The sequence below is a fragment of the Clinocottus analis genome, unplaced genomic scaffold, assembly GCF_023055335.1.
Source record: "Clinocottus analis isolate CAN_PGR_092001 unplaced genomic scaffold, fCliAna1.0.p SCAF_20, whole genome shotgun sequence".
NCBI classification, from domain to species: Eukaryota; Metazoa; Chordata; class Actinopteri; order Perciformes; family Cottidae; genus Clinocottus; species Clinocottus analis.
This window is the reverse complement of record NW_027175932.1, coordinates 9,524,578-9,551,447: the sequence shown is the minus strand read 5'-3', so window position 1 is coordinate 9,551,447 and position 26,870 is coordinate 9,524,578. Positions and strand designations below refer to the sequence as shown.

Below are 26,870 nucleotides of genomic sequence, written 5' to 3'. Positions count from 1 at the left end.
CAACTTGGGCTCAGGAGCCGGTGCTCTTCCTGCCGCGGTGCAGTCACAGCTCGCCACCGGACCGGTATGCACTATCTGCGGGGGAGGAAGTGAGCCGCACCGACCGAGCAAGATGCAGGCGGAGGACATGGAGGTACCTATCATTAATAGTAACCTTAACGGTAACGGCGACAGGCAGAGGCCGAAAGGGAAAGATGTGTTCAAGGATCAGCAGAAGGAGTCGGAGGTAAATTGGAGAGAGGCGTTTGCGTGCAGTCAGCTATTGCCGCGTATGGCACAGGAGCGCACTGGAGGTGTGTGTGTGTGTGTGTGTGTGTGTGTGAGTGAGAGAGATTGTGTGTGTGTGTGTGTGTGTGTGTGTTGTTGCTGGGTAGCTTTCCGTCCAGCTGAATGTCCTTCCCATGCAGCAGTGAGTAGACGTCTTGGCTGGAGAGCATGCAGACGGGCAGGCAGGCAGACACCGAGGTGTTATTTTGGCAACCGGGCTCCTAAAAATAACCCCGCAGTAATCCCACAGCGGTGCTCAGCGTGGAGACTGCAGGTGGTGAAATGTGGAGTCCGAGCAGCTCACCCTACAACTGTGAAGCACAGCTCTCAGAATTGTAGTGGTTTGATATTTCTGGTGTTTTATTCTCTTGCGGTAAAGAATATATGAAGTATAATGTACAATGTGTCATATGCCTGATGTTTAACATGTGCTTGTGTTTGTCAGTTCATTGATTTGATCAAGCAATTCATCAAGTCATTCAACATTTGCAGGTCCAACCTTCACAAAGGCGAAATAGTCTCACTTCATGTCATTATAAATGGCTTCGCTGGTTAAAGGAAGTGCCCACTTTTAGACTTGACTTTGGTCTCTGGTAATATGTATTGATATTAAATGCATATTCTATAAAAGCATGATTTGTTTCTTATCTACTGCAACGGTTTTTATGATCTGCAAACATCAATTCTTTACTCATCAATTAATCATTTGGTCCGCAGCATGGAAGATAGTAAAAAAAAAAGAAAAGCCCATTGTATTTTCTAATGTTTCTTTCCCAACATGACTCCCTTCATATTGCTCATTTTATGTCTCATTTTATTGATCAATTCATTAAAAAAAAACAACTGCAACCTCACAAGATCTCCTTGAATCCGACCATGGAGGCTGAGACGTTTACAAACCTCCTGAAACATGGACCTGCAGGTCTGCTGTCTTCTCTGAACACGAAAGCAGCATGGCTCATGTTCGGCCTGACGCTGCTGCTCTTTTTTTTCTCTTTGCGCCGTGCAGCTGTATTTCATCCCCTCATGAAAAAAAAATGAGAAGAAGATGTGTTTTTCATTCCTGGGTTTGCTCGGTCAAGATACATCCCAGGAGTTAAACAGTCAAAGCTGTCGTCCAGGCAAAAATCCAGTCACCCCTGATGTCTGTGTTATTGTTTGAGCGCAGTGAATGATTTTTTTTTTTGGAGGGAATTAGAGCATATTCATCTCACAGCCGTTGGATTTTGGGTCGAGTGGTTGGGGATGGTGTGTGAGCGTGTGTGTGTAAGGGGGGGTGAATGACATGGATGCTGAAAGCACTAAACATCAAGGCCATATGTTGATACTCCCTGGCCACGGCACTCGAACTGGGCTCATGTGTCTGTTAAGTCAACCTCAGATCTGATTCGTTCATGTACATACATACAGAGTGTAAACCTGTGCTGGGTAGAGCGGTCGTCTCTCTGTGTGTGTGTGTGTGTGTGTGTGTGTGTGTGTGTGTGTGTGTGTGTGTGTGGCATATGCTGGCAGGAGTAGGAGGTGGCCTGCCTTGACATTGAGCCCAGGGTTTGCACACTGATGTGGGGCAGAGTGTCGGCGTACAGAAGCTCGGAGCGAGGACGACTTTCGTTATCAGCTAGAGAGAGAGAGAGAGAGGGAGAGAGAGAGGGAGGGAGAGAGAGGAAGAGACTGGATGAGAAAACGAAGGAGAGAGACAGACGGGTTTTTTCTTTGTTGACGCTCACAGGAATTAAAGAACCATCCCGGTTGAGTTAGGAAAGGACGGCCACCTCGGTGTCCCTGGGTGACTCCGGGTTATTCACCAGATGGATGGTGGATGAGGCGGCTTGTTGGATGAGTCATTCAATGTAATAGTCATTGACCACAACAGTAAGCTTTTAAAGTCATCTGTTAGTAAAATGGTCAAACATTGTCTGGTTGTGTAATATGTTTTGGTTGTAATCTGTTGGTTGGACAACATAAGCCATTTGAAGACCAAATGTTCCCAATTATGTGACCTGTATTAGATTAAATGGTTAATTCATTCATCACAAAATAGGATTTCTTTATTGAGGAAAATGTGGCTCTTGTTAAAAGAGTTGAAGTGGTACTTCAGTTCAGTTGAGCTCTCATAACTTCTACTCTGTAGTATGTTTCAAGTATCCTACATTTCCCATTATGTAACCATGAGACCCTCCCTGTTTTATGTCTCTCAAACTCCACACACACAGTTTGTAATATCACGCTGGTGTGATGTCATCATTGTTTGTTGTTATTTTTCAGGTTGAAAAATAATGGTTTTATGGACGAGAGCTGCGTGCAATCCAAAGTTTGATGCTCTGTCGGTTGGGCAAAACAAGACCGATGTTCGGAGGCTATCACGAGTTTTCCTTTTTATAGACTGATCAAATAAATGAATCAACACGTTCGTTGATAATAAAAACGATCCGGGCCGGACTGAAGCATCACACAGGATGAGTGGGGAGCAGTGGACAGCTGGAATAGCCGCTTGCAGCAAGTGTTTAATAGCTTTTATATATCTGAGGTTATGAAGACAGGGTGTCAGTTGATAAAAGAGCTTATAAAGGATTTTCATTGATTTTACACTTTGCAGTGAGTTAAGCAATTAATCCCCATTATATTATAGATGTACTTAATGGATTAATGATTTTAACACATTGTATGGCAGCTGGTTCCGAGGGTGGTGTCAGTGATGGACCTCTTGCAGCCGGATCAATATTAAGCAGACGCCATAAACAACATAACGTTATGTGTTGTGTAAAGGAAGCTGAAGGGACTGAAGAGGAGACATTGTGGCGCTTTTAACTGCAAGGTCATGTACTTTCATCTTCTTCTCAATGCACTGACGTTTAAGTGGAGTGGAGAAATATTGCAAAGCAAACAAGTAAGTTGGCTTCAGATGATTCTGTGATGATAAGTGAGGCAGCACACGGCCACAAAGCGCCCACAGGCTTCCTTCTCCCGCGAGATCAGAGCTGCGGGGTCCTTTAGTTGAATCATCTGCGCTCCCGGGTGGTTCCCACTTCCTGGTTTACAAGCGCGGCGGTGACATCGACCCTCGCAGCACTGGCACAGTGTCGTAAACAGTTTGTGCCGACTCGGTTGCAACAGGTATTTATTCAGAGGAGACGCTTCCGTGACAGACTTGTTTAACCAGGATCGCTGACTCGGAGCACATCCTTATTTACAGTCACGGCCCTGGGTGATTTTCACAGGGTTAAACACATCCAACACTCGTTGCTTTTAGCCTCCCAGTGCAGCCAGGAGGGATTTTTTTTCTTCCTTCAATGTCATTAATATAAAAATAATCTTTAATCATCCCTTCGGAGAAATTGCATCAGTTCACATCCGCTATAGAAAAAGATAAAGAGATTAAAAAATAACGAGAATGTTCCAGCCACCAGCCTATTCTCTTCCTGCCATTCAGCCTCTATTTGCCCCAGGCGTTAATCATAACCAGGTTACACTCTCAAGGTTATTGATATCATGAATCGCTCCTCTATTTTAGAGAGAAGAAGACTTTTCCCGGAGTGTTTGCCTACATTTTGGGCCTCCGTGTGAGCGTGCATGTAAATCACATGCACGTCATTCAAAAATCCTGCAGATCCCACTTTGTCATCAGGAGCTGATGTTTTGGTGCTGCAAGGCTGCAAGCGGAGCGTTTGTGCGACTGCATGGAGCTGGTGAGGGCGTGTGCAGTCGGTCCCGTGCTAATCACGACCCTGGACTGCCTACAGGAGCTAATCTGCTCTGAAACAAGGGGCCAGGTTCTCTCTCCCCCTCGCCTCACTCTATCTGGGTCTTTGTAAGGAAGAGAGCATCCTCCCACCGTCCAATCGGTCTGATCAAAGCTGGAGCTGGTTGTGCCCATAGAGAGAGCGTGTGTAATTGTGAGTCAGATATGTGAGAGAGGGCGGGGGAAAAAAAAAATGTAAATGACTAATCAACGCCACCCTGAATATTCAGCAGCCAATCAAAAACCCCGAAGTACGCGCGATGAAACGAAAACGGTGAACGAGCCGAGAGTGTGTGCGTGTGCGTGGGTGATGTGTGGAGTTGAAGTGTGTGACCGCGAGTGGACTGCAGAGTAGTGCTCCAGTAGGTGTGTGGGGAAATGTGAATAGCCTGCAGTATGTTTGCGTGCATGTGGGTGTCTGGACATCTGTGATTTTGAGCTGAGATCGCAGTCCTACTATAATATCTATGCAAATGTGTGTTTTTGCTCTTCACAGAGCTCCATGGAGTCTCCAAACCTGGAGTTTGAGTACGGAGACACGGACGCACTGACGGCCGAGCTCTCAGGTAAGACTGACCGGCCGCTAAACACCGGGTTCGTCTTCCAAATGGTTAGAAACATGAACATTTATGTCCTCTGATAACTGCAACAAAAGCTTGCAGCACATTCTCCTACAGCAGGGTCTGCATTCAATGTACTTCCTCTGAGTTAGAGGGATTACTTTTGATTAAAGAACTGTAATTTAAGAAGTATGTCTGTTGGTTTCTGCCGCCATGTTTGCAACACATACTGGATAGATTTTCACCACATTTTGTACAGACATTCATGGTCCCCAGGGGATGAATCACATTGACTTTGATGGTCCCCCTGACTTTTCCTCTTTCGCCATCACGAGGTTGACGATTCTTGCTTTCTGCAATCGACTGCCGTGACGTTTTGCATTCGTGCCACCCAGAGGATGAATCTGAATGACTTCCATGATCTCCAGACGTTTTCTTCTAGCGCCATTAGGTCAAAGTAGCTCCAATATTTTAGTTTATGACCAAGTATCTGCAAAACTAACGACATCCACATCAGCTTAGCGCGCTAACGCACTAAACTAAACTACAAGACTCTTAGTTATGGCACCAACTCTGAATCAGTCCCTTGCACTATCCTTCGCTTTTGTCCAGGTCTCTTTTCACATCAACCTTTAACCCGACTTGCACCCATAGCATTCTGAACGGTTGACGTGGGATTTCTCTCCACTCCTGCAGTAACATCTCTGGTTCTACTTAGCATACAGACTACAATGTGCTATTGATTGGAAGATATAATGCCGTTTCTGCATTCCTCAGGTTTTTCTTCAGCTGTTTCATGTTACAATGTTATTCATTAAAACAAAACAATGCGCTGCTGAAGGCACACGACAACATCTCGTCCTGACACGTTTTCTGGACACATTGTATGACGAGTGGTACGCGTGATTCTACATTCAGGCTAACTGGATTGTTCAGCATCTGCATATCTGGTAACGGCTCACGCGTGACTTGGAGTTTGAATTATAAATGCCCAAAAGATGGATAAAGGACAGGATGGACTTCATCGATGCCGACGGATGTTGCTGATTGCACCTCGTCGTTTATTTCAAGTGTGTGATTTGGGTGGCTTGTCCTCCTGGACGATGGCATGCGGCAGCTGAGTGTTAGTCATATTGGCAAGCGCGCACACACACAGACACACACACACACACACACACAGACAGTCACACAGACAGTCCTCGGGCTCGAGCAGCGCCGCCTGCTCTGAGCACGGGAGGAGAAGCATGGCGACGGCGCATGAGCTCACCACTGAGGAGACGGGACCTGTTTTTGTTTTGTTTTGTTTTTTTAGGAGGGTTTACCTGCAGCAGTGCACCCGTCTCCTCTTTCTATTGGATTCTATTCTTTTCTATTTAGGGTTCTCGCTACCCATTTGTGTCATCATCGAGTCATCTGTTGTTTTTGATTAAATGACAAATTATTTGATCTATAAAGCATTCAGACATACAGAGAAAAGAAGGAAATGGTCTCAAGTATAGAAGCTGCAATCAGACAACAATGTTGCTTTGCTGTAAAAAAACTATTTTGATTTATTGACTTATTGCTTCAGCTCTAATTCTGTTGTATTGTTTTCCGTCTACAGAACTCTACAGTTACACAGAGGAGCCAGAGTTCGCCCTGAACAGAGACTACTTTGAGGAGGACTTCAGGAGCCATGGTACTGCGTGTGTGTGTGTGTGTGTGTGTGTGTGTGTGTGTGTGTGTGTGTGACTATGTATTTATGAGATCTATTAAACGGCTGTGGATATGCTGTTTGCACATCCCTTAATGTGATAGGTTAAGTCAGTGCTTCTCAAACCTTTTCTGTCACGCCCCACTTGGGAGGAAGCAAAACGTTCGAGCCCACCGCCCCGATAATATTGTAACCAAATGGTCCAACTTTTTGAGGCTCCTCCATCCGTGCTTGAAGATCGATCCTTTTGACAAAAACTAATAACATGTGCAATCGCTTTGTTAAAACAATGCAAATAAGGTTATATGTGCAAAAACAATAACTCATATTTGGCACAAGAAAAATATCAAGGAAGCCGGTTGGGTCCCTGTTTTCTCCCCATAGTTTCATGTTGAAGTGTCCTTGAGCAAGGCACTGAAGCCCCAGAGCTTCACAGCAGCACAAAGCTCCTTCATTACTCAGGATGATGGGTAAAATGCAGAGAATAATTCCCCCATTGTGGGATTAATAAAGAATCCGCATCTCCGCCTGCGCCCCACCTGTAATACCTCCGAGTCCCACTACAGGGCCGCGCCCCACAGTTTAAAAACCACTGCAATATTGTGTTAAGAACAGCACTAGTCGGACGCCCGGGGTGACGTTCCCGTCACTGCCAGTGGCTCACATGAGGAGTAATAACTGAGCTCCATTTGAAACACAAAACCGTGTTCACCAATGCTCTCACTGGAACACAGTGAAGTCCAAAGCCAGCCATGTTGTTTCTAACAGAGTCCTCGATGGCTCCTGCAACAGTATGACCGCCGTCACGGTCCTATTGTGTCGCTCTCAGTGACCCGGTTGGCTCCAGTTCAGTGCTTGATAAGAGTGACCATGAGCGAGATGATGAAGGTTAAATAAACCAAATGTTCGCGACACAGAGCACACATGATAAAAATATGTGTTGAAGGGAATGTTCTTTTTCATTCCATTGAAAGAATTACCCTGAAACTTCCCCACGCTTTTCAGAATCGTTCCTTTTACAAGTTTGAAATACTCCACCGCTCCAGCGTGTTCTCGGCTTCACACTGGAAGCTGTAGAGGGATGTGTTGAGCTCAGTTCGGCTCCGTTTTCTCACCTCTGAAGGGCGACACAAGCCGGCGTCTTCGCTCTTCAGCTGCTGCTGCGAGTTTAACAAAAAAAAAATCCAAAATATTAAGCCGACCTGTGCGAGGCGGGTGACCGGGCACATCAGAGCTCTGCTCCTATAAGCCGGTCAAAGAATGAATATCCCCACAGATTCACATGGGCCCATCCTAACCATGTGATTTAATATTTGGTTCCCAAGAACAAAGCAGCTTTTCCAACACCAGGTAGTCTGCCAAGAGATTATGCTCTCTTTACCAGATAGTCTTAATCACGCTGTCTTGTGTAGAAAACATCTAGTTTGATTCCAAGTAACATATTCCATTAAAAAGAGAAAACAAAGAACCACAATTTGTTGTAACCCTTCACCGTATCTTGCACTGGGTTGTTTTGATGTGATGTCATTATCGAACGACATGCCGCAGACATCGCTCGGATGAAACGCTAAGAAGCCACCAAGGTCTCGAGTCACCGTGGCGTCTTTCCATTTGGTCGCGAAGAAGAGCGAGACGAGCCTCCTCCTCTTCATCTGTCACCTCCTCTCCGAGCTGAGCGGTAATGAATAGCGGGATTAGACGAGAGCTTCTCCGGCTGCTGTTTAACAGAGATAGAGCACAGAGCTGCCTCTTTGCATTATGCTCTTTTCATCAGTGTGCGTGTGTGTGTGTGTGTGTGTGTGTTCTGTGAGCAATGTATGCAAGTCGTCAAAGGTGGTTCTCTCTCTTTGTGTGTGTATGACACCGACAGCGTTGCTCATCAAGGTTTTTTTTCACCACCAACCGCGGCTTCCCAATCATCTGCATTACTGTGATTACCACAGTGTGTCTGTTTTAATCTCTTTACTGACGTGAAGGGAGATTTCTTTCGCGACGCTGCTGAAGTTCGACGCGCTGAGCTCCAGCGATCACGATGATGTTCCGCTGCTTTAATGCCTATTACTGTCTGAGAATAGAAGACTAACACTGTTTTAAAAAAAAAAAAGGCTTTTCGCTGGAGAAGGTGTGCATTTCTTTAAAAGCTGTCATTTATTGTAGTCGTAGTACTGGTCTCTGCTCACCCCACTGACTCACTGTAATTACTGCTCTGTAATATTCAACAGTTACTAGCGTTCAGCTATTTGCAGAGCTGATGCATTGGGCCTGAACATAATGACAGACACATCAAAGCAGCAGCAGTCAGTCAGTCAGTCTCTATATTTCCATTCACAGTCTAACAGCATGAGTGCTGTGAATATCCAGAACAAGGTTACAGTTTTACCCAAATTAGACTCGAGGAATACAGCTTTCACAGGCCGTACGCCGTCATTCTCGAAACCAGTAAGGCTCAGAAAATGGCATTCGACAAACAAGAACAGCAGGCGGGTTGGGAGGAAGACATTTCAGGAGCTGGTTTCCATGTGTGAGGGGCGAGCGTTATTACTGCTGCGATGCCGAGGGAGCAGGAGGTGGCGTTTGACTGCGAGAGCGGCAGAGTCTTTGTTTAAGATGTCACAGTTTATCCGTCAGGCTGAGGCAAAGGTACTTAGAGCTGTATTTTATTGATGGCGGTGGGGAAGCAAAGGGGGGAGTGTCACACAGGAAGAGGTGACGGGCGGATGGGCTGTGTGACTGCACAGGAAAAACCAGTAGAGTAGCAGCAAATATTCATCACACAATCTATTGGAGTAAAACAGCGTGACCACGCCCACAACGGTTCCTTAAGTTCTGTTCCCGCCGCCATGACACCTCTCGTTACACTCGATTCAATTCTATATAGAATAGTTCTATGAACAATTCTAGAATAGAATGTTAGAATAGGATTCTAGAACAGAATCAGATTCAATTCAATCAGATATAAAATTCTATATAGAGTTAAATCCAATTCTAGTGAAATATCATCATGTAGAGTTATATATATTATCATGTAGAGTTAGAGATGAACACTGAATAGAGTAAAAAATACTCTGAGGCTATTTAGATTTACTCGGACCGAATGTTAAATTTCTTTTCAATTTCAATCAAATGTCCTGTGTGAGTCCATGTCTGCGAGGAGGACGAATATGGCTCTGCTGTGCAAAAATATTTACAGTATCCAACAGGCGAGATTACAGCCGAGCATGCGTCACACATCGGTTATTTGCAGCCACCCGATTTCCCGAACAATCTGAGCTTGATTAATATTTTATGAAACATGGGTGGAAGAGTGGAGGAGGAGGGAGGTGAGGGAGTGGTAAGACATGTCAAGCAGGAAGTAAAGAGTACGAGAAATGCTACGGAGAGTGGGAATCAGCCCATCCTTCATTTTGAAGGACATTCAGACTGTTTGATGTAATGTATTAAATCCAATCCATTACTACTATTGGAGTGGCTTCGCCTCCTAGCAAACATTTGTCGTGTCCTTCCCGCAGCTCGAGGCAGACGGTGGATCGAGCTGTCGGTGGAGGAGCAGAGGTCCTATGTGATGAGGCTGCTGGACGCGCTGGAGGTGACGGACAGAGACAAGAGGCTGAAGGTGGCCAGGGCCATCCTCTACTTGGCTCAGGGTGCGTAGGCCCGAGGCCTCTTTCCACGCTGCAGCAGTCATGGCTGTAAACTACTAAACTCTCTCTTTACTTGAACTTTAAAATAGCTTCTGAAAGTTCCCCACACCTTTCTTCCCCTCTTCCCCCCTCTCCAGGAGTGTTTGACGAGTGTGACACAGAGGTGGACGTGCTCCACTGGTCCAGACACAACGTCTTCCTGCTCTACGACATGGGCATCTTCACGGCACTGCTGGAGCTGCTTAGCATGGAGATAGAGTGAGTAGGACGCGGCGAATATGCTGGGCACATGTGAGTCCTTCAATAAAACTCCCCAAATGAAACCCGCCAGCTACAATGTCACTTTCACCTTGGATTTGCTTGATAAGATAAGATTAGAGACTTGCTGCTTGTGTATTTACAACACGCGAGGGTGTAAGAAAGGGACATGAAGGGCAAGTGAACGATAGAAACGGACAGCGCAGACTGAAGGTGCCTTTTCATGAATGTATGGCCCCCTTGGGTGATGGCCTGCTGGCAGTAAAGGAAGGGAGTGGACGTTAATAAGAGGTAAAAGGGACATAATGTGTTCCTCGGATAAAGAATCTTCATCCAGAAATCCGGACGTCTTTCATAGGCTGTCCTAACGGTTGTCATGTTATTGATTGGCTTAAACCCCGAAAGAGTCAATGTTCCTTTCTCGCTCAGTGTTGGAAGCTCTGGTCCCTCAGCACCCTCCTGAGTTTAATGGGGATAGAAAGACATCGACGGACACTGAGAGAGAAAGAGAGAGGGACTGAAACGCAGCAATACAGTCAACACACCGGCTGTGATTCCGCACTTCAAACCCTCCGTCGAGGACGCGCTGCGGCAGCGGCTCCTTCAAGTCTGCTTTTGTTGTTGCCGGTGTCGGCCTCAGTTGGGATCCGGCGCTTCTTTGTTGTTACATAAGCTACTCTGAGGCATCATGGCCCCTCAATATGCTGCACATTCAAAGCAGTGTAAGCGAGCCACACACACGCACACACACACACACACACACACACACACACGCACACACACACGCACACATACACACACATACAGTGCTGCTTATAGAAGAAGCATGAAAAGGGCATCGCATTAAAGAAAATGGGACTCTGGTAATGTGTTTAAAAAGAAACTGCATCATCATAACCTCCTCGTCTTTTGTTCAAAAATGTCCTTGCTCTTCTTTTTCGAAGAGCCCGCTGAGACGATGTCAATGTTTCCTTGTGTTCTGGTGTCTGCAGTAACAACCAGGCATGCAGCAGTGCGGTGAGGAAGCCGGCCATCTCTCTCGCAGACAGCACAGAGCTCAGGTGTGTAATGCAACCGCATGAAACGCAGCCGACTCCACATTCCCCTCTCACAAGAAGGAAAATATCTTCCAATTCTCAAGAAAATAGTATTTTTCATGCTTTTTCTGTCTGTCATCTGGCCACAAGCACACATTTTGACACACACACAAACAGACACACACACACACACACAGACCTAATCCACAACATTTTTTGTGTAAAAAAATACTCTTTATCCTTTTCCCTCAGATTCATTTTCTATTTTCTGCTTCTTTTTTTTTTACAAAATAGGCTGAACACCCCTCTACACACTCATATGTTCACACATTGGCAGAGCTCCGTCTGTGCATTTCCCAGTTGAACACTTTGAAATGATTACTGGCTTGAGGAGAGGATCTGCGCCTAATTGCCTCCACACAATTAAAAGCCATTACAGTTATTTTGAACTGTGAGGCTTTGTTGAGCGAACAAAGCGTTTAATGGATAAAACACCGCCTGATTTGCATCAGGTAATTGTGAATGGATGATGCATTACCCTGGCGGAGAGTACAAATAACTTAAACGTAGAAGCAGATTGCAGACAATCCTCTTCTGCTTCTTGCACTTTTCATTGCTACTCATCATCTCCTCAATTATATTATTGCCTCTTGTACTTGTTGACCTTTCAGGCCCATTATTACTGTTCCAGACACCAGTTAAATGACCACACACACACACACAGATACACATGCGCGCACATTGTGTCATGTTGAGAATTATGTCTTTTCTTTGCAGGGTCCTTCTGAGCATCATGTACTTGATAGTGGAGACCATTAGAGTGCAAACGGAGGATGACCGACCTGAGTGGAGAGCAGCAAGAGAAACCTTCAAGAATGAGCTAGGTGTGTGTGTGTGTGTGTGTGTTTAACAAATAAGGAGCCCTTCTTCTGAAATATAGTGGTTGCTGCGGTACTTTTACTTGCTTGGTTGCTGCGGTACTTTTTAGAAATATATAATCCTTTGATTTAGAAGAACCCTGCTTCATTGCCATCATTTCTCGAAAGCGCAGGAGAGTCCGTCTCCGCGGGCGCTTTCATTTATTGCGATATCCAATCTCTAAAACACAGGCTTTGACCTTTTTGACCCCTTAGGTTCCCCTCTGTACAACGGCGAGCCCTTCGCCCTGCTCCTCTTCACCATGGTGACCAAGTTCTGCAGCATGAATGCCCCGCACTTCCCCATGAAGAAAGTGCTCCTGCTGCTCTGGAAGACGCTACTGGTGAGTCCATTATGACCGATAGCATTGTTGTGGATATTTAAAATCCTGGCCATACAATATTTTAAGACTCTCATTCGCTGCCCACGGGCCTGTGGCTCGCTGCGTTTCCCTCGCCGTCCGTGTCTTCCAGTTCACCGTGGGGGGTTTCCTGGAGCTCCAGGAGATGAAGGTGCGGGGCCGCGAGCGCCTCAACCTGCCCCCGCTGCCCGAGGACAGCATCAAGGTGGTCCGGGCCATGCGAGCGGCCTCGCCCCCGGCCTCTGCCATGGAGCTCATTGAGCAGCAGCAGCAGCAGAAGAGAGGCCGCCGCAGCCGCAGGGTACTGACCCAAACACACCGAACCCATCCCGAACTTACCAGTAGTGGTACACTGAGCACAATGATTGACACATTCACTTTAAATACACCTACTTTTTTACACAAGGCGACATGGATGCAACAGATGTAGTGTGTTTTTACAGTATTTTGCAGAAGGAAAGGGTGTGTTTGCTACCTTTAACCCGACCACATAACTAAACTTTATTACTAACATAACATGTATATGCTACTTATTTCTCCATTGTTTGCTTCATCTGTTTCTGAAGGGATCCCGTACACTTCCTTCTTTAACTCACCCTCTAACCATTTCCCAGGTCCGCCTTTCCAAAAGCTCTTCGGCGCCAACATCGCTGGGTCTCTGTCGTAAGTCAGAGACGCAGTTGGTGCCGGGGCAGCGCTGTTTCCCGAGCTTTGACTGGACTCTCTCTCTCTCTAATTGCACTCTGGTCTCTCATTGCCCCTCTTCCTTGTGTTCCCACAGAGTGCCTTTGTTGATAGCTTGGAAGGAGACAGTCCCTTTACCAAGAAGCAGGTCTTTACCCACAAATTCCCTCTTTTCCTTCTGCATTTTCTCTCTGCATTGAGCTGGACTTTTTGCACTCATATCCCACACCCCCGCCATCAGATTCTTTCTTCTTTCTGCCCTCCCTTCTTTCTCTATTCTCCTCCCCCTCCTGTCATTTAACCCCATCCAATCGTATCATTTGGCACCAAAAGCTGGGGAAGCAATATTTAACATGTCAGAAGTTTTACCCTTTTGATTTTTTTCTGCCAAAAGCGTTACAAGAATGTATATAAAGCATTGGTATCGATCTTCTCATTTAACGCTTGAGAAGAAAGGTTTTCTTTCTTTAGAACCTTTAATTCAGTCATCGTCAATTGCATATTTTCTTCAATTTAGTTTTTATTTTTCCATTAACCTGTTTACACGTGTTTACACATGTTTTTTCGACTTCCATTCAGTTTCCTTTTTTGTCTTCCTTGTATTTCTCCTTGCCTTTTATCATCCTGCTCTTCATCTTCCTTCTGCCCTCCTGCTCTCCAACATTTCCCTCTTCTACCACACTATCCACTAACATCCTGTCCCTCACTCCTTCTACTCCTCCTTTTTCCTCCTCTTCCTCCACTGTGGCCCGCTCAGTATTTGGGGGGATGGAGGGGTTTTGAGAATCAGGGCTGACTTGCTGGCTGTTGTCATTGGTGTGGAGCGGTCACTTATCCACTGTCCCACAAAGTCACTTCAGACATCTGCTGCAGTAGCATCTCCCTGTAGTTCTCATCACATCGCTCCCAGGTTTGTCACCTTGCACTGTAGACTCTGGACTAGGGGCCAATGTCCTTAAAATGCATTCATTGAGGAGGTGAATTGAGATCGCCGTGACCGTACTTTCTCTTCTGTAGGTGCTGCATTTGGGTCTCAGTTGACCTCCCTCTCACATGGATGTCATTGAAAGCGGTTGTCCCCTAACCCTGATCGAACCCCGCCACTTTACCTGCCACATACCAGAGAATGGCTTCTCCATAGAGAATGGCTCACTACACGGTTTCACCTCTTCCTCCCTCCCTCCTCCCAACCATACACTCACTCACTTAGTCCAGCATCGGTCCTACCACTGGTGCACCATTCATCGACTGCACCGGCTCAGCTAATGTACTAAATGATGATTCATGCCTGATGCTTGCACTATTGCCACAGTCATTCATCGGAGAAATTGTTTGAACCGCGACACTTGTGTGTGTGTGTGTGTGTGAATGTGTGTGTTGCACTTGAGCTTAGTGTGTTTTTCCTTGATAAGAGCTCAATAAAAGCCTTTTGCTTGCATTTGTCTCTGTATCTTTTGAAGTGCAGATCGTGGTAAGTTCAAACTGAAATGTTGCCGGCTTTGGACCGAGCCAGGCTAGCTGTTTATGCTAAGCTAAGATAACAGTATCCTGACTGTATCTTCAAATCTAACGGGCAAATATATGTTTTCCAAAATGTTGAACCATTTATTAAAAAATAAAAACATATGCTGAAGGCCTTAATACGACATTTGGATCTATTCCATAAATATGGCTCGCATGTTAATATTTATGAAGCTATTATTAGGATGCTCACCGACAATATCGGAAATACCTGTCAGCAGCACTGTCATTAAGACACATCAGTGTACCTCAGGCAATCCAAAACATATCTGCTCCACTACAGCTGAAGTTAAAATGGTGCACTTAACATTATCTCTGCAAATGTATTCATAAAGTCCATACAATTGGGAGATATGTATTACCAGTAAACCTTAAAATTAAAGTAGTGCCTTTTTTAATTTGAAGAGTTTTCGTCTTTATATGAGTTTTTCAGTATCGCACAGTATACATTCTTGGAAATATATTTTTGAAAATCAAGTGTGTTGGAGCAGTGTTTGGCTGCACAGCATGAGTCTGCTTGTTAAGGGGTTAAAGGTAATATATACGCTGTCAGGTAAAGTTTAGGTGGTGGATGTAGGTCATTCCTCAGTTTTGCAGTTGTACAACTGGAGTTGACCATATATTAATGACTTAATTACTCATCCTATGTGTTTTATATGTAATTGTATTTGTTATAAGCAGTCCTTTCTCTCTCTCTCGCTCAGCCCCTGGTCAAGCAGGACAGCCTGGACACGTACAACGAGCGCGACCCTTTCAAGAACGACGACGCCCGGGACGAGGAGGAGGACCCCGAGGACACAGACAGCGGCATCGAGGGCGAGGTGGACCCCTTGGATCGCGATGTCATCATCCAGCCACCACCTCCGCCGCCTCCCCTCAGACCTCCCACAGAAAGGGTCAACTTCCCCAAGGGCCTTCCCTGGGCCCCTAAAGTCAGGTTAATTCACAGTTTTCATTTCTGCACTTTGGAGTCTGATACAAACACCCATTAATAGTAAAAAGAAATGTAAAAAACATTCAATAAACTGCCTTCCTTCAGGATAAATGACACTGATTATATCCACACAACATACTCACAGCCAGAAAGGAGGTGTGAACTCAGATTCTGCACACATTAATAAACGGCTGAAGTAAAACCTTTAAATCATACCGATACTCATTACTACAGCTGCTAAAAGTGATCCCTGGCCTATTTTTTTCCTCGTTCAAAAACACTTTCCTACACTTTTCGACTGAATGAAACCCCTGAATTTACCATTTTGACCACTGTAGAGTAGAGAAAAGTCTCCCACCCACGGCCACGACACCATTTGGCTGGCAGCTGGTGTCAGCTTCGCACCCGGATTTTGTGCCACCATTTGTGTTAGGTTAAAACCAAATTAGAAAGTCGTCTCACAGTTTGCTCCCCTCGCTGTCATCCAGCAATATGCTTTCCATCTGTGTATTCCTGACAGTGTAGCGCGTGGTGTCTTCCCAGGGTGCATCAATAATGCCTCTGAGGGAGGACACAAGTGTTTTTATAGCGCCCATTTATTATGCAGTCGTTATCTTAAAACCTATTTTCTGCCTGTCCATTAGTAAAGCGAATCATGAAGTGTGCGTGCACTGCTATGTCTCTGGATCAAGAGTGCTGCTACATACAGGGCAGATTCAGAAGGACGCTCACGGAGAGCAGCGGCACACAGTGTGACTGATGGGATTTCAGGAAGCTAATGCGTGCTGTTGCTCTTCTGCGCGTTTGTGTGGGTGTGCGCACACGTGTGAGTGCTCCCGTGAAAACCGTTTGTTCGGTTGCGTGTTTGTGTATGTGTGTGTGTGTGTGTGTGTGTGGGGCGCAGCAGGTGTTCTCAAAATGAATCCTGAATCTGACCGCGGCCTGTCTTTTTTGCTTGTGCAGGGAGAAAGACATCGAGCACTTCCTCGAGACCAGCAGGAACAAGTTCATCGGGTTCACTCTGGGAAAGTAGGTATTTGATGTCAGACATTTTAAACTGTGTCTTCTTCCAGTCTGGTGTAACTGTGTGTTGTTTTGCAGTGACACAGATACCCTGGTGGGCTTGCCGAGACCCATCCATGAGAGCGTCAAGACTCTGAAACAGGTGAGTGGGGAAATCACTGCCTCATGTAGCGTCTCACCCACTTTGTCGTGCGAGGAGTGTTAATTATTTCTCTCCTCTCTCCTCTCCTCTCTCTGGTTTTCTCGTCGTCTCCAGCACAAATATGTGTCCATCGCTGAAGTCCAGATCAAACAGGAGGACGAGCTGCAACAGTGTCCAATGAGTCTGGTCAGTCATTTCACCGTGACAATTGTGAACAATCATCACTCTGTTTTTTATGTTTTAAAGCAACACGGGATATAACTGAATATTTCATTTGGTGAATATTAAATCAAGATTAAAAAAAACAAACATATTGTGTCCTGAATGTGAGTGTTTTGCGGGTGTTATTACATTTTTTGTGCATCATTTAGGGCGAAGAGGAGGTGGCGGAGACACCGACAGAGATGCTTTACCTGGGCATGCTTCCCAACCTCTCCCAGTACGTGGTGAGTGGCCCATGATGTATTTTTTATGGTCACTCAGCATCACCTTTTACACAATCCATCCAAACATTTTTGACACTGGATTCCCACCATCTCCATTGGCTGTGTAAAAACACTTAAACCACATAAGCGCTGTTTTACAGTTTGTTAAGATTCTCCCAACAAAAGGGAAAATTGATTATTAATTTTTGAGGAAAATAAGTATTAATAGCTTGTCAGCACTGATGCACATATATTGTAGCAGCTTGACGATTATTTGAACACAAAGTCTTCATCAGGCATTCTTAGCAGCAATATTAGATCACACAGATCACATATGATAAGACCTTTTCCACTACACAATATCGAGCTCTGCATTGTGTGTCAGATCGCCCTCCTGAAGCTGCTGCTGGCTGCAGCTCCAACCTCCAAAGCCAAAACAGACTCCATCAACATCTTGGCTGATGTGCTGCCTGAGGAGATGCCGTAAGTACTAAAGACTGCTGCAGTTGGACCACACTCTTTCTCATGGTGCTGCCATCTACAGCCACACATAAAAGATGCATGTATGTTGTCAAATGTCACCATCACTTAGATCTGCACATAACAGATTAACAGGCTTATTGTCTGTTTTTTTTCTGGAAGAAAATGTAACATTTTGGCGGATGGAATACGATTTGAAAATGCACTTATTTTGAGTTTTGAGTGTTTTATTGTCTCCAGTATGTCCTAGTTTTAGCCGAGCTGACACTCCACCAGAGCTCTGTTCCCTGTTGAGATACCTCATCAGAATACTTGTTTGTTTTCCACAGTCAGTCTCCTCATAGTCATGTCTTTCTTTTACTGAGACAAAGCTGTATTATCATTAGAGATGTGTGTGTTTGTGTGTGTGTGTGTGTGTGTGTGTCCTCCAGTATCACAGTCCTTCAGAGCATGAAGCTTGGAATTGACGTGAACCGTCACAAGGAAATCATCGTCAAGGCCATCTCTGCTCTGCTGCTGCTGCTCCTCAAACACTACAAGCTCAACCATATTTATCAGGTTATATACACACACACACACACACACACACACACACACACACACACACACACACACACACACACACACAGTCCTCCCTCCTTTAGGCACCTCATATGATCATTCTCTCCTTTTACATTCTTCTTCTCCCTGTCGCCTTCCCTCAGCACAATTGTACACAATTATCCATGCACCTCCCCCTGTGCTACCTTCAATACCCTCCATCTGATTATCCAGTCAAGCGTGCCATTACTTTCACCCCCACCACCACCACCACCCACCCAACCTTTGGACCTCCATCCCCTCCTCACGTCTCTCAACCTCCTGCATCAGCCCGATGGACCCATTCCTCTCAATCAAAACAGAAAATAGATTGAAAGAAGGCATCTGGTCTGAAATCTGCTCTTTAAAAAAAAGAAGAGGATTTGGCCCCATTTCAAGCACTTATATCTTGTTTTATTCATCAGTTGCTTTTCTGTTCAGTGACAAGGACAGGATATTTTCTGTTTCTAGGAAGGGACTTTGCTCAGTAGAGTTGTAGTGGTAGCGCCCTCTGCTGCAACAGAGCGGCATTACATGCAGCACATCAGTATGCAGCTGCAGTTGGGAAGTCTAATCGATTAGTCGAGGACATTATTTGGCACCTGCACAAACAATCTATGTTCAGAACTGCTTTTGATGACACATTCATCACATAATAATGTAAAATATCACATTCAGAAAACAAGGTGAAACATAGCACATGTGAAACAACCACAGGCAATGAAATACTGAACTATGGCTCAGCCGCAGACTCGCCTGCTTTGAATCTTAGTAAAGCTTCTCAGGTGAGATGAAGGATTTGTAAAGCTGCTGTAGGAGAATATAAATCCAGGTCCTTGACCTTCTACAGGATTGTTGTTTTTAATGGATTTTCCCATCAACATCATCATCAGACCTGAAGACGAGTTGAATGTGTTGTTGTTGCTTTTTTCCAGTGTGTCAAACAAATTATTCCGCTATGCCGCCTCTTCTTTTCCTGCAGTTCGAGATTGTCTCCCAGCACCTGGTGTTTGCAAACTGTATCCCACTCATCCTCAAGTTCTTCAATCAGAACATCATGTCCTATATCAGTGCCAAAAACAGGTAGGATCCTTGTGTCCTCCTCTGTACCCTCACTGCACGTCTTGTTCAGCTGTCTAACAACAGACACGCTTGGTTTGGTGCAACAGACGCGGAAAAATTCTATAATTGTGTCTCCGTTTCCAGTGACTCATCCTGGAAATGGCTTCCACTTAAGTACTACTCTGGTACCTATAAGAATGTGCTTGACGGAGTCACAAGGGTCGTGTTTGAGGACCCGCTGTCGAGGCGGCTAACAGAGTGTTACAGACATGACTGCAACCTTGCGTGACTCAGCAGGCGTCTCGGAAGTGGAACAGATGGCCTCACAGTAGCAATGCAATGGCAGGAGATTCATGTGTGAAAGAAGAGAAATAAACATAATGCCACACATTAGGTGACAGGAGGCTTTTGCAATAGGTGACAGGGCCAGGTCGGGCCATTTTTTGCTCAGGTACAATACTGCAGAAAAGCATTATGTACTGTATATGCTAAGCGTACACATACTTTGACCCAATCAAAGCGTTTGCAGCCCCAGATGTTGATGTAAAAGTCAAGGAAACGGGACAGATCCCAGTGACGTTCCGGTATGCAAAGTGACGGGTGGATTTGGAAAGTGATCGCTGGGTTTGTCTGTGCTTTCATTGCAGCATATGTGTGCTGGACTTCCCCCACTGTGTGGTCCATGAGATGCCCGAGCTCACAGCTGAGAGCCTGGTGAGTTAAAACAGTGTCAGCGTGACACCTGATTGATGCTCACTGCATGAAGGTCAAGCCTTTCTAAGTGTCATTGTAACATTTGTGCGTCCTGCGTGTGTGTGTCTGTGTGTCTTTTAAGGAAGCGGGAGACAGCAACCAGTTCTGTTGGAGAAACTTGTTCTCTTGTATTAATCTGCTGAGAATATTAAACAAGCTGACCAAGTGGAAACACTCCAGGACAATGGTGAGTGATTCTGCAGAGGCTTATACTGGAGCCTAAAGGAGGGATTTTCTACTGTAAACCGTACTGGACACATGACTAGATCTACCATCTCCGGGTCCCCATCAGCATCTGTGTAGATTGGACCGAGCAGACAGTCCATGCACATGTTCACTGGTATATTACACAGGAAAGGGTTTGCAGCGTGCCTCCGGTACACCGCCGCACGCTCACACACGTTCCTCTAGTCAATTGAATTCCTTTTTCAGATGCTGGTGGTGTTTAAGTCCGCCCCCATCCTGAAGAGGGCTCTGAAGGTGAAGCAGGCCATGATGCAGCTCTACGTCCTCAAGCTGCTTAAGATTCAGACCAAGTACCTGGGCCGCCAGTGGAGGAAGAGCAACATGAAGACCATGTCGGCCATCTACCAGAAGGTCCGCCACAGGCTCAATGACGACTGGGCCTACGGAAATGGTAAATATCCGTCTGTGGAGTCAGATTCATGAAGCGTTCTAACGGTTCACTTTGCGTTCAGCTCCGATAAATGTCATCAGTTTAATGCCAGACTGGACGTAGTTTATTACAAATGACATGCTTCATTTATGTGAATTCCTTTTTTTTCACAGTTTATGCAGCCAATAACTGATAATACAAAGAGTTTACGATCTAAACAATGACTAATTAACTAACTAAGAAAAGCAAATAATAAAATCTACAACAATAAAAGGATTGATGGTATGTTTTCTAGACCAGGTTTGAAAGAAAATAAGAGAGACGACAGCAAAGGGAAGGAAAAGGGAAAGTACAATATATTTTTTACATTATATTGACAATTTGAAGAAACATTTTTTATCTGTTGTAATCTTCTTATTTCCATTAACCATTTTCTACCTTTTTTTTAAAACTGTATGTCATTTAGTATGGATGGGATACTTTTCTTTGATACATCTCAACATCGTGATTAATGGTAACAGTATTATATCATTAAGAAATGACCAGATGCAGCTTAAATAAAAAAATAAATATATTCTCATTCTCCTGGACCCACAGCTCTTACATCGTCATAAAGAAACGGTCATGGAGATAATTATACCCAGCAGTCGTCCTTTATCTTTAAACTTGATTCATCGAACGAAGACGACCATGTAAAAAATACATTTACCCTCAGCTCAGTAAACATGACTGTAAACATAATTTAATATAGGTCAATACATCATAATTTCATGGTAGATGTGTATCTGTACCCGTCTGTGTGTTTGCACTGTGCTTGTGTGGATGCTACAATGCTCCAGCAGCCATTGGCCAACAGCCTAAATTGTGTTGCCATAGTAACAGAGGAAGGGGGACTTTTCAGGGTCAGCGTCCCTCACGGGAGAGCGAGTGATCTGTCAACATGAGTGTTGGAGAGAAGATGCATAGAAAGTACAAGAAAAAAATGATGAAAATCAAGGAGACAAAAAAAAAATCCAGAAGGATCGATTCAAGGGGAAAAGTCTTGAGTGTGAACATTCAAATGTTTATTCAATAATGGTATCCCCTCCTCTCATCCCAGATATCGACGCACGCCCTTGGGACTTCCAGGCGGAGGAGTGCGCCCTGCGGGAGAGCATCGAGAAGTTCAACAGCCGGCGCTACGACAAGAACAAGAACGGAGACTTCGTGCCCGTGGACAACTGCCTGCAGAGCGTGCTGGGCCAGCGCGTGGAGCTGCCCGAGGACTTCCACTACAGCTACGAGATGTGGCTGGAGAGAGAGGTCTTCTCCCAGCCCATCGAGTGGGAGGGGCTGCTGCAGAATCCATGATGGAGGGACGGGGAGGGGTGGGGGGGCGGGGGGGGGGTCTGTTTGGTTTCAGGGTGGGAGGTGGAGGAGGAGGAGCAGAAGGACTGGGGGTTAATCTTCTCATCGGTGATGGAGGGATGGGGCATAGTCAAGAGAAAGGAGATGGAGAAGCCACCTCCCAGGCTTTCCCGTGATGGGAGAAGATGGAAGCTGAAGGGGAATATGGAGCAACTCTGAGGAAGGAATGGAGCAGCCGACTGTGAGCTCAGCACAAACCGATGCTAACATGTGCCTATGACTACTGTGAACACACATGGACGCGGCGAGAACAGAGGTGGCAGTTGATAAGAAACCGCTGCAGCAGGAGACTGTTTCGGCCAGTTAACACCCCCCTCGCCCCAAAAAGAAAATATCTTCACCACTTTGTCAATTTATATGTCCCCCTTTTTCAAATGTTGGTGCTTTTTTGAATCCTTGGTACATTTTTTTCCTATTTATTTGTATCAATGTGTTTGGGTAAACTATTTTTTTTATTTTTTTGTAAATTTACATGATTTCTAATCAGTTTTTTCTCTTTTTCACACAAAGCCTATTGTAGGTAATGGGTTGTAGTTTGTTGATGATGGGTTTGAAAGTTTTTCTTATGTATTTTCTAAAAAAAGAAGAAAAAAAAGGCCTTTTGGAAACAAACCACAGGGTAATTTTGATAGTCCAAATGTAGACATGGGAGCAGTTTCCACTAATGGCATAGTGATCCCACATAATATGTCGCCAAAAATATATACCAGCAGTAAGTGGGGTTGGGTAAGAGTTTGTTTATGAACGTAAAAAGTATGTGTGTGTGTGCACAAAGAAGAAAATGATTTGTGCAGATGATAGTTTGGGGTAAGAAATATTAAGAATCCTCTGGAAGAAACTGTATTGTATTTGTTCTCTTTTTAAAATAGAAAATGTACCGTTATGTAGAGTCCATGCTATTCCAGATATGTCCAGGAACTTATTATCTAGTAATCACAGAACTAAATCTGTAAGCACCGATGTCATCCAGGATTGTTCACGCCCACAAATCCAACCTGCGTCCCGTTATGGTCCCGGAGGAAAGCTCAGTGAGCGCACTGCTCTTCCACAGAGCTGTGCTGGTTAACCAGACTATTTACCAAAGCAGCCGGTTAAGTCTTTATCCTTGATGTCTGACCTATTTTAAGATCTAAAATACAGTTTAAAAACTGTTATGATGAAACATAAATCTGTGGCGGTTAAGGTTTCGAGTGTGAATCAGGCTCTTGATTGTCACTTGTGAAAGACAGACACTTCTGAGTGGTTTTATGGAACCCTGCTGGGCTAATCAAACCTCAGCAATGAGAATAATTAACAATTGTGTCTCCGACTCTATCGAGCTGCCTGACAAACATCACAATACGTACCCCGCTGGGCCCCTCAGAGATGGCCTTATTAGAGAACTTTGCCACCCTTGCATGGAAGAACACAGCTGTCACACAAATGGTGCTGTTTTTTCTGATTCGTCTTCACTGTAACTTATCGTTCCTTTACGTCCAACTACCTAAAGCGGGCTCTCCAGAGTCGAGAACTCTGGATTGTTTCCCTGAAATGTCTGAAACTGAAGCACACAAACAAGCACAGGAAAAAAAAAAAAGCACGTTTACCTTTTTTTCATATCATTCTCGCTTTGTTCGGATTGTTAGCGACTTGCCTCGAGGGGTCAAAAGCAGTCGTTTATTAGCTCTGCAGAGAACAATACTTTTGACACTCAGTCTCCTGCTTTTTTTTATGGAATTGTGTTGTTTGCCTTGGGCCCCTGGTGACATTTAAATATGGTCTTTGGAATGGCTTCTTCTAATGTTTCCAGCACAATTAGAAGTGTAGTCCCCCCCACCCACCCACCCTCTCAAAGTCAGTGTTCTGCATACATGGCTGTTTTTTGTCTTCTTCAGGAAGGTGAAAATGTTACAAAATAATATTCTATACTTTATAAATTCTCAGGTTTATGGAGATAATATATTTCAAAAGTTTTAAAGCTTCCTTGCCATCATCTAGCTCACTACGTGCAGTGATGAATACACATTTATCATCGCATTCCTATCCGAAAATAACACCCCAAGCACTAAACATTTACTGCTTAGGCTGTACATTTTCACTCAACACAATGACCCATTGTGAGTTTGTAGTCACGTCAGCGACATTTCAAGTTCAGATGTAATTTTTTTGTATCTTGTGCCAAATTTGAGTGCCATTTTCTGTTTTTATTTCATCAGCGTTGCCTTTGTGATCACATGTTAGGTTCTTCATTCAAATCACAGCTACAGGTTTGCAATACAAAATTTTTATTTTCTACCTGAAAATTGTACAATCAATAAAAATAGCTGTTTTCTTGTATATGGTACAGTATTATACCAGAATTGTTTAGCAATGTATAGGTGTTCCTACAGTATGTATATGTGTGTGTTTTTGTTACATTTCCATATCTGAATAGTCTAAATAAATACTCAATACTGCAGTTGTTCAGGGGTATGTGCAATTACAGATCCGTATAGGCATTCTTCAATGCAATGACAAAGTACAATATCAAAGTTGCTTAATAAACAATGTTGAACAGTTGTGATTTGTAAAGTTATCGTTCATTAGCTGAGGAAGTCGTGCATGGTTACAGAGACTTGAGAGCTGGTCCTCTCACACACACACCGACTCTGAAGGTCAAACTGACCACACACTCGCATCACATCACACATTTCCTCGGGCCAATGTTCCAACAGTTTCAGTGCAGCTGTTGTGAATGGGGACGCGAGCGTATCTCCCTTTGTGACTGGCTGGTGCTGTAATGATATCAAACTGCTCTGTATTCACCCTGATGGAGTCAAGATAGCCATGGAGAAATGTGTATGCAGAGTTTATTTTCTATTTTACGATAAATAATGCATATATTTCCAAGATGACATCAAAGATTTGTCAAAAATCAAGCCTTAACAAATAGCAAAGTGAGTAATAATGAAACAACTGCATAAACCTGCCACTAGTATTCATTGATTTATTTAGTCTGCTAAGAAGTGTAGCGTGTACTACACTATTTCTGTCGCGGCAGCACAAAAGTGGTGTGAATAGGTTCAGATAAATAACCCCATTGTGACATCTTCTGAGTGAAAGGAAGCTTACACAAAGAGACACTTTGCTGTGTGGGAGCACCGCGACCAGTAAAGCAGCAGCTTCAGCGGCAGTGACTCCGGGCAGGAGACATGACTCACTGATTGCTTTGCTATTTACACACCAATACACAGAAATACATGGTATGTGGATGTTGGGAGAAACACAGGTCCATCTGTTAGTGGTAAGTATAGTGAATAAATGTATCACATCTATAAAGACAGGCTGAACGTATACACACTTTTAGATTAGTGTATATATATATATATATATATATATATATATATATATATATATATATATATATATATATATAGTTTGATTTATACAGTGTTTATACATATACAGTGTTTTAATACAATTGTGCTTGTTTTGCTTAGTAAGTGTGCTGCATTTTCAGGCCCAGAGCTGCTTTGCCGTGGAACTCTCCCGTCCAAACAAGTCCCTCTGTGTCAGTGAACGCCCCCTCTCCTTCCAACCTAGAACACACCAGATAGGTGTGTTACATTTACACGGATGGCAAAACAAAAATAATAAACATCGAGTCTGAATACAACTAATGGAATCATATTGAATAAAATGTTGTATCCAACTTTGAAACGGCTGATTTTGTACTGATTTGGTACATCACTGAAAAAAGTTTGAGAACCACTGAATTAGACCACCGCCCTACAGTATAATAATTTGGAAACTCCTAAAAGACATGGCTCTTTCCAGAAAACATTACAGGAATCCCACACACGGTAAGTGCCAAAAATGGATTGCCTTTTACCTGTTGTTGTGAAAGTGACCTTTGTAAGTGGAGCCATCTGGGAAGGTATACGTTCCCATGCCGTGGTACATGTTGTCTTTGAATTCTCCTTCGTAGAGCGCTCCAGAGGGATGCTGCAAGGCCCCTCGGCCCTGCATCTGCTTGACAGAGAACACACATGTATGACTAACCACACAGCACAACCATCCAGTAACAGACATCAGGAGTATTAAATACACACTTGGTCTTCAAGCCACTGTCCAGTGTATATGATGCCATCCGCTGACGTGTGTTTACCAGCACCGCTCCTCATCAGCACCCCTGATGCAGACTTGCTGCATTCCCCCTCTGTCGAGAATATATGGAAGTTGAATCAGATGCAGTAATGTGATGTAAAAGTGTAATGCCGTATTGAGTGATTACTCACCATATCTGTCCCCATTGGGGAAAATGTAGGACACCTTTATAGGCCCTTCCCCTATGAACAAATACTCACATTTACTACCTCATCTGTCAGATGAATAAGCAATATTTGCAGACCATGAAAACGTGCATATGTATTCTATACCTTGAGTTTTTAAATCCCTTTCCTTCTGGTCTGAAAGTGAAAATGATACTGCGTTAAACAGCAGATAGAAAAGACATAATATGTTGTGTGTGCGTTGATAAAAAGTCACAATCACACCCCACCAGACATCCGTGACGGCTTCCTCCAGCTGGCAGATGGTTGTCAGAACCGACAGGACACGCGAGGTAGCGGGAACTTTATGGGCCGTAAAAAGTCAAACAACTCGATTAAAAAAAGTTGGAAACAACTATAATTGTTCACTGAATTACCCTCGAAAAATGAATGAAGAAACTGTGCCGGCCTGCATCAACGTGCTGCATGCTCGAAGGTACACTGCAGTTGCCATGGTTACAATATTTGGCACAGACCCAAC

At 44.4% G+C, this 26,870-nt stretch overlaps 2 protein-coding genes across 4 annotated transcripts; one reads left to right on the top strand and one right to left on the bottom strand.

Annotated features, from left to right (window-relative positions):
• strip2 (striatin interacting protein 2) lies at positions 1-22,047 on the top strand. Of its 2 annotated transcripts, XM_068586485.1 has the most exons (22): positions 1-133; positions 4,503-4,572; positions 6,170-6,244; positions 9,769-9,903; positions 10,038-10,158; positions 11,151-11,219; positions 11,973-12,079; positions 12,329-12,456; positions 12,587-12,775; positions 13,256-13,306; positions 15,384-15,616; positions 16,577-16,642; positions 16,715-16,778; positions 16,893-16,964; positions 17,150-17,224; positions 17,589-17,686; positions 18,115-18,241; positions 19,245-19,345; positions 19,972-20,038; positions 20,160-20,264; positions 20,510-20,714; positions 21,793-22,047. In XM_068586485.1, exons 1-22 carry the CDS (start codon positions 113-115, stop codon positions 22,041-22,043), a joined length of 2,430 nt encoding a protein of 809 aa, XP_068442586.1. In that variant the 5' UTR covers positions 1-112; the 3' UTR covers positions 22,044-22,047. The 2 variants fall into 2 exon arrangements, with proteins under 2 accessions (XP_068442586.1, XP_068442587.1); XM_068586486.1 differs by lacking the exon at positions 13,256-13,306.
• Positions 22,048-24,347: 2,300 nt separating this feature from the next.
• Positions 24,348-26,817, bottom strand: morn2 (MORN repeat containing 2). 2 transcript variants are annotated; one of them, XM_068586966.1, is made up of 6 exons: positions 26,620-26,817; positions 26,498-26,527; positions 26,357-26,407; positions 26,171-26,277; positions 25,951-26,090; positions 24,348-25,657 (listed from the first exon to the last, which is right to left on the bottom strand). In XM_068586966.1, exons 1-6 carry the CDS (start codon positions 26,624-26,626, stop codon positions 25,555-25,557), a joined length of 438 nt encoding a protein of 145 aa, XP_068443067.1. In that variant the 5' UTR covers positions 26,627-26,817; the 3' UTR covers positions 24,348-25,554. The 2 variants fall into 2 exon arrangements, with proteins under 2 accessions (XP_068443067.1, XP_068443068.1); XM_068586967.1 differs by having other exon boundaries at positions 25,951-26,087.
• Between the last annotated feature and the right edge of the window lie 53 nt (positions 26,818-26,870).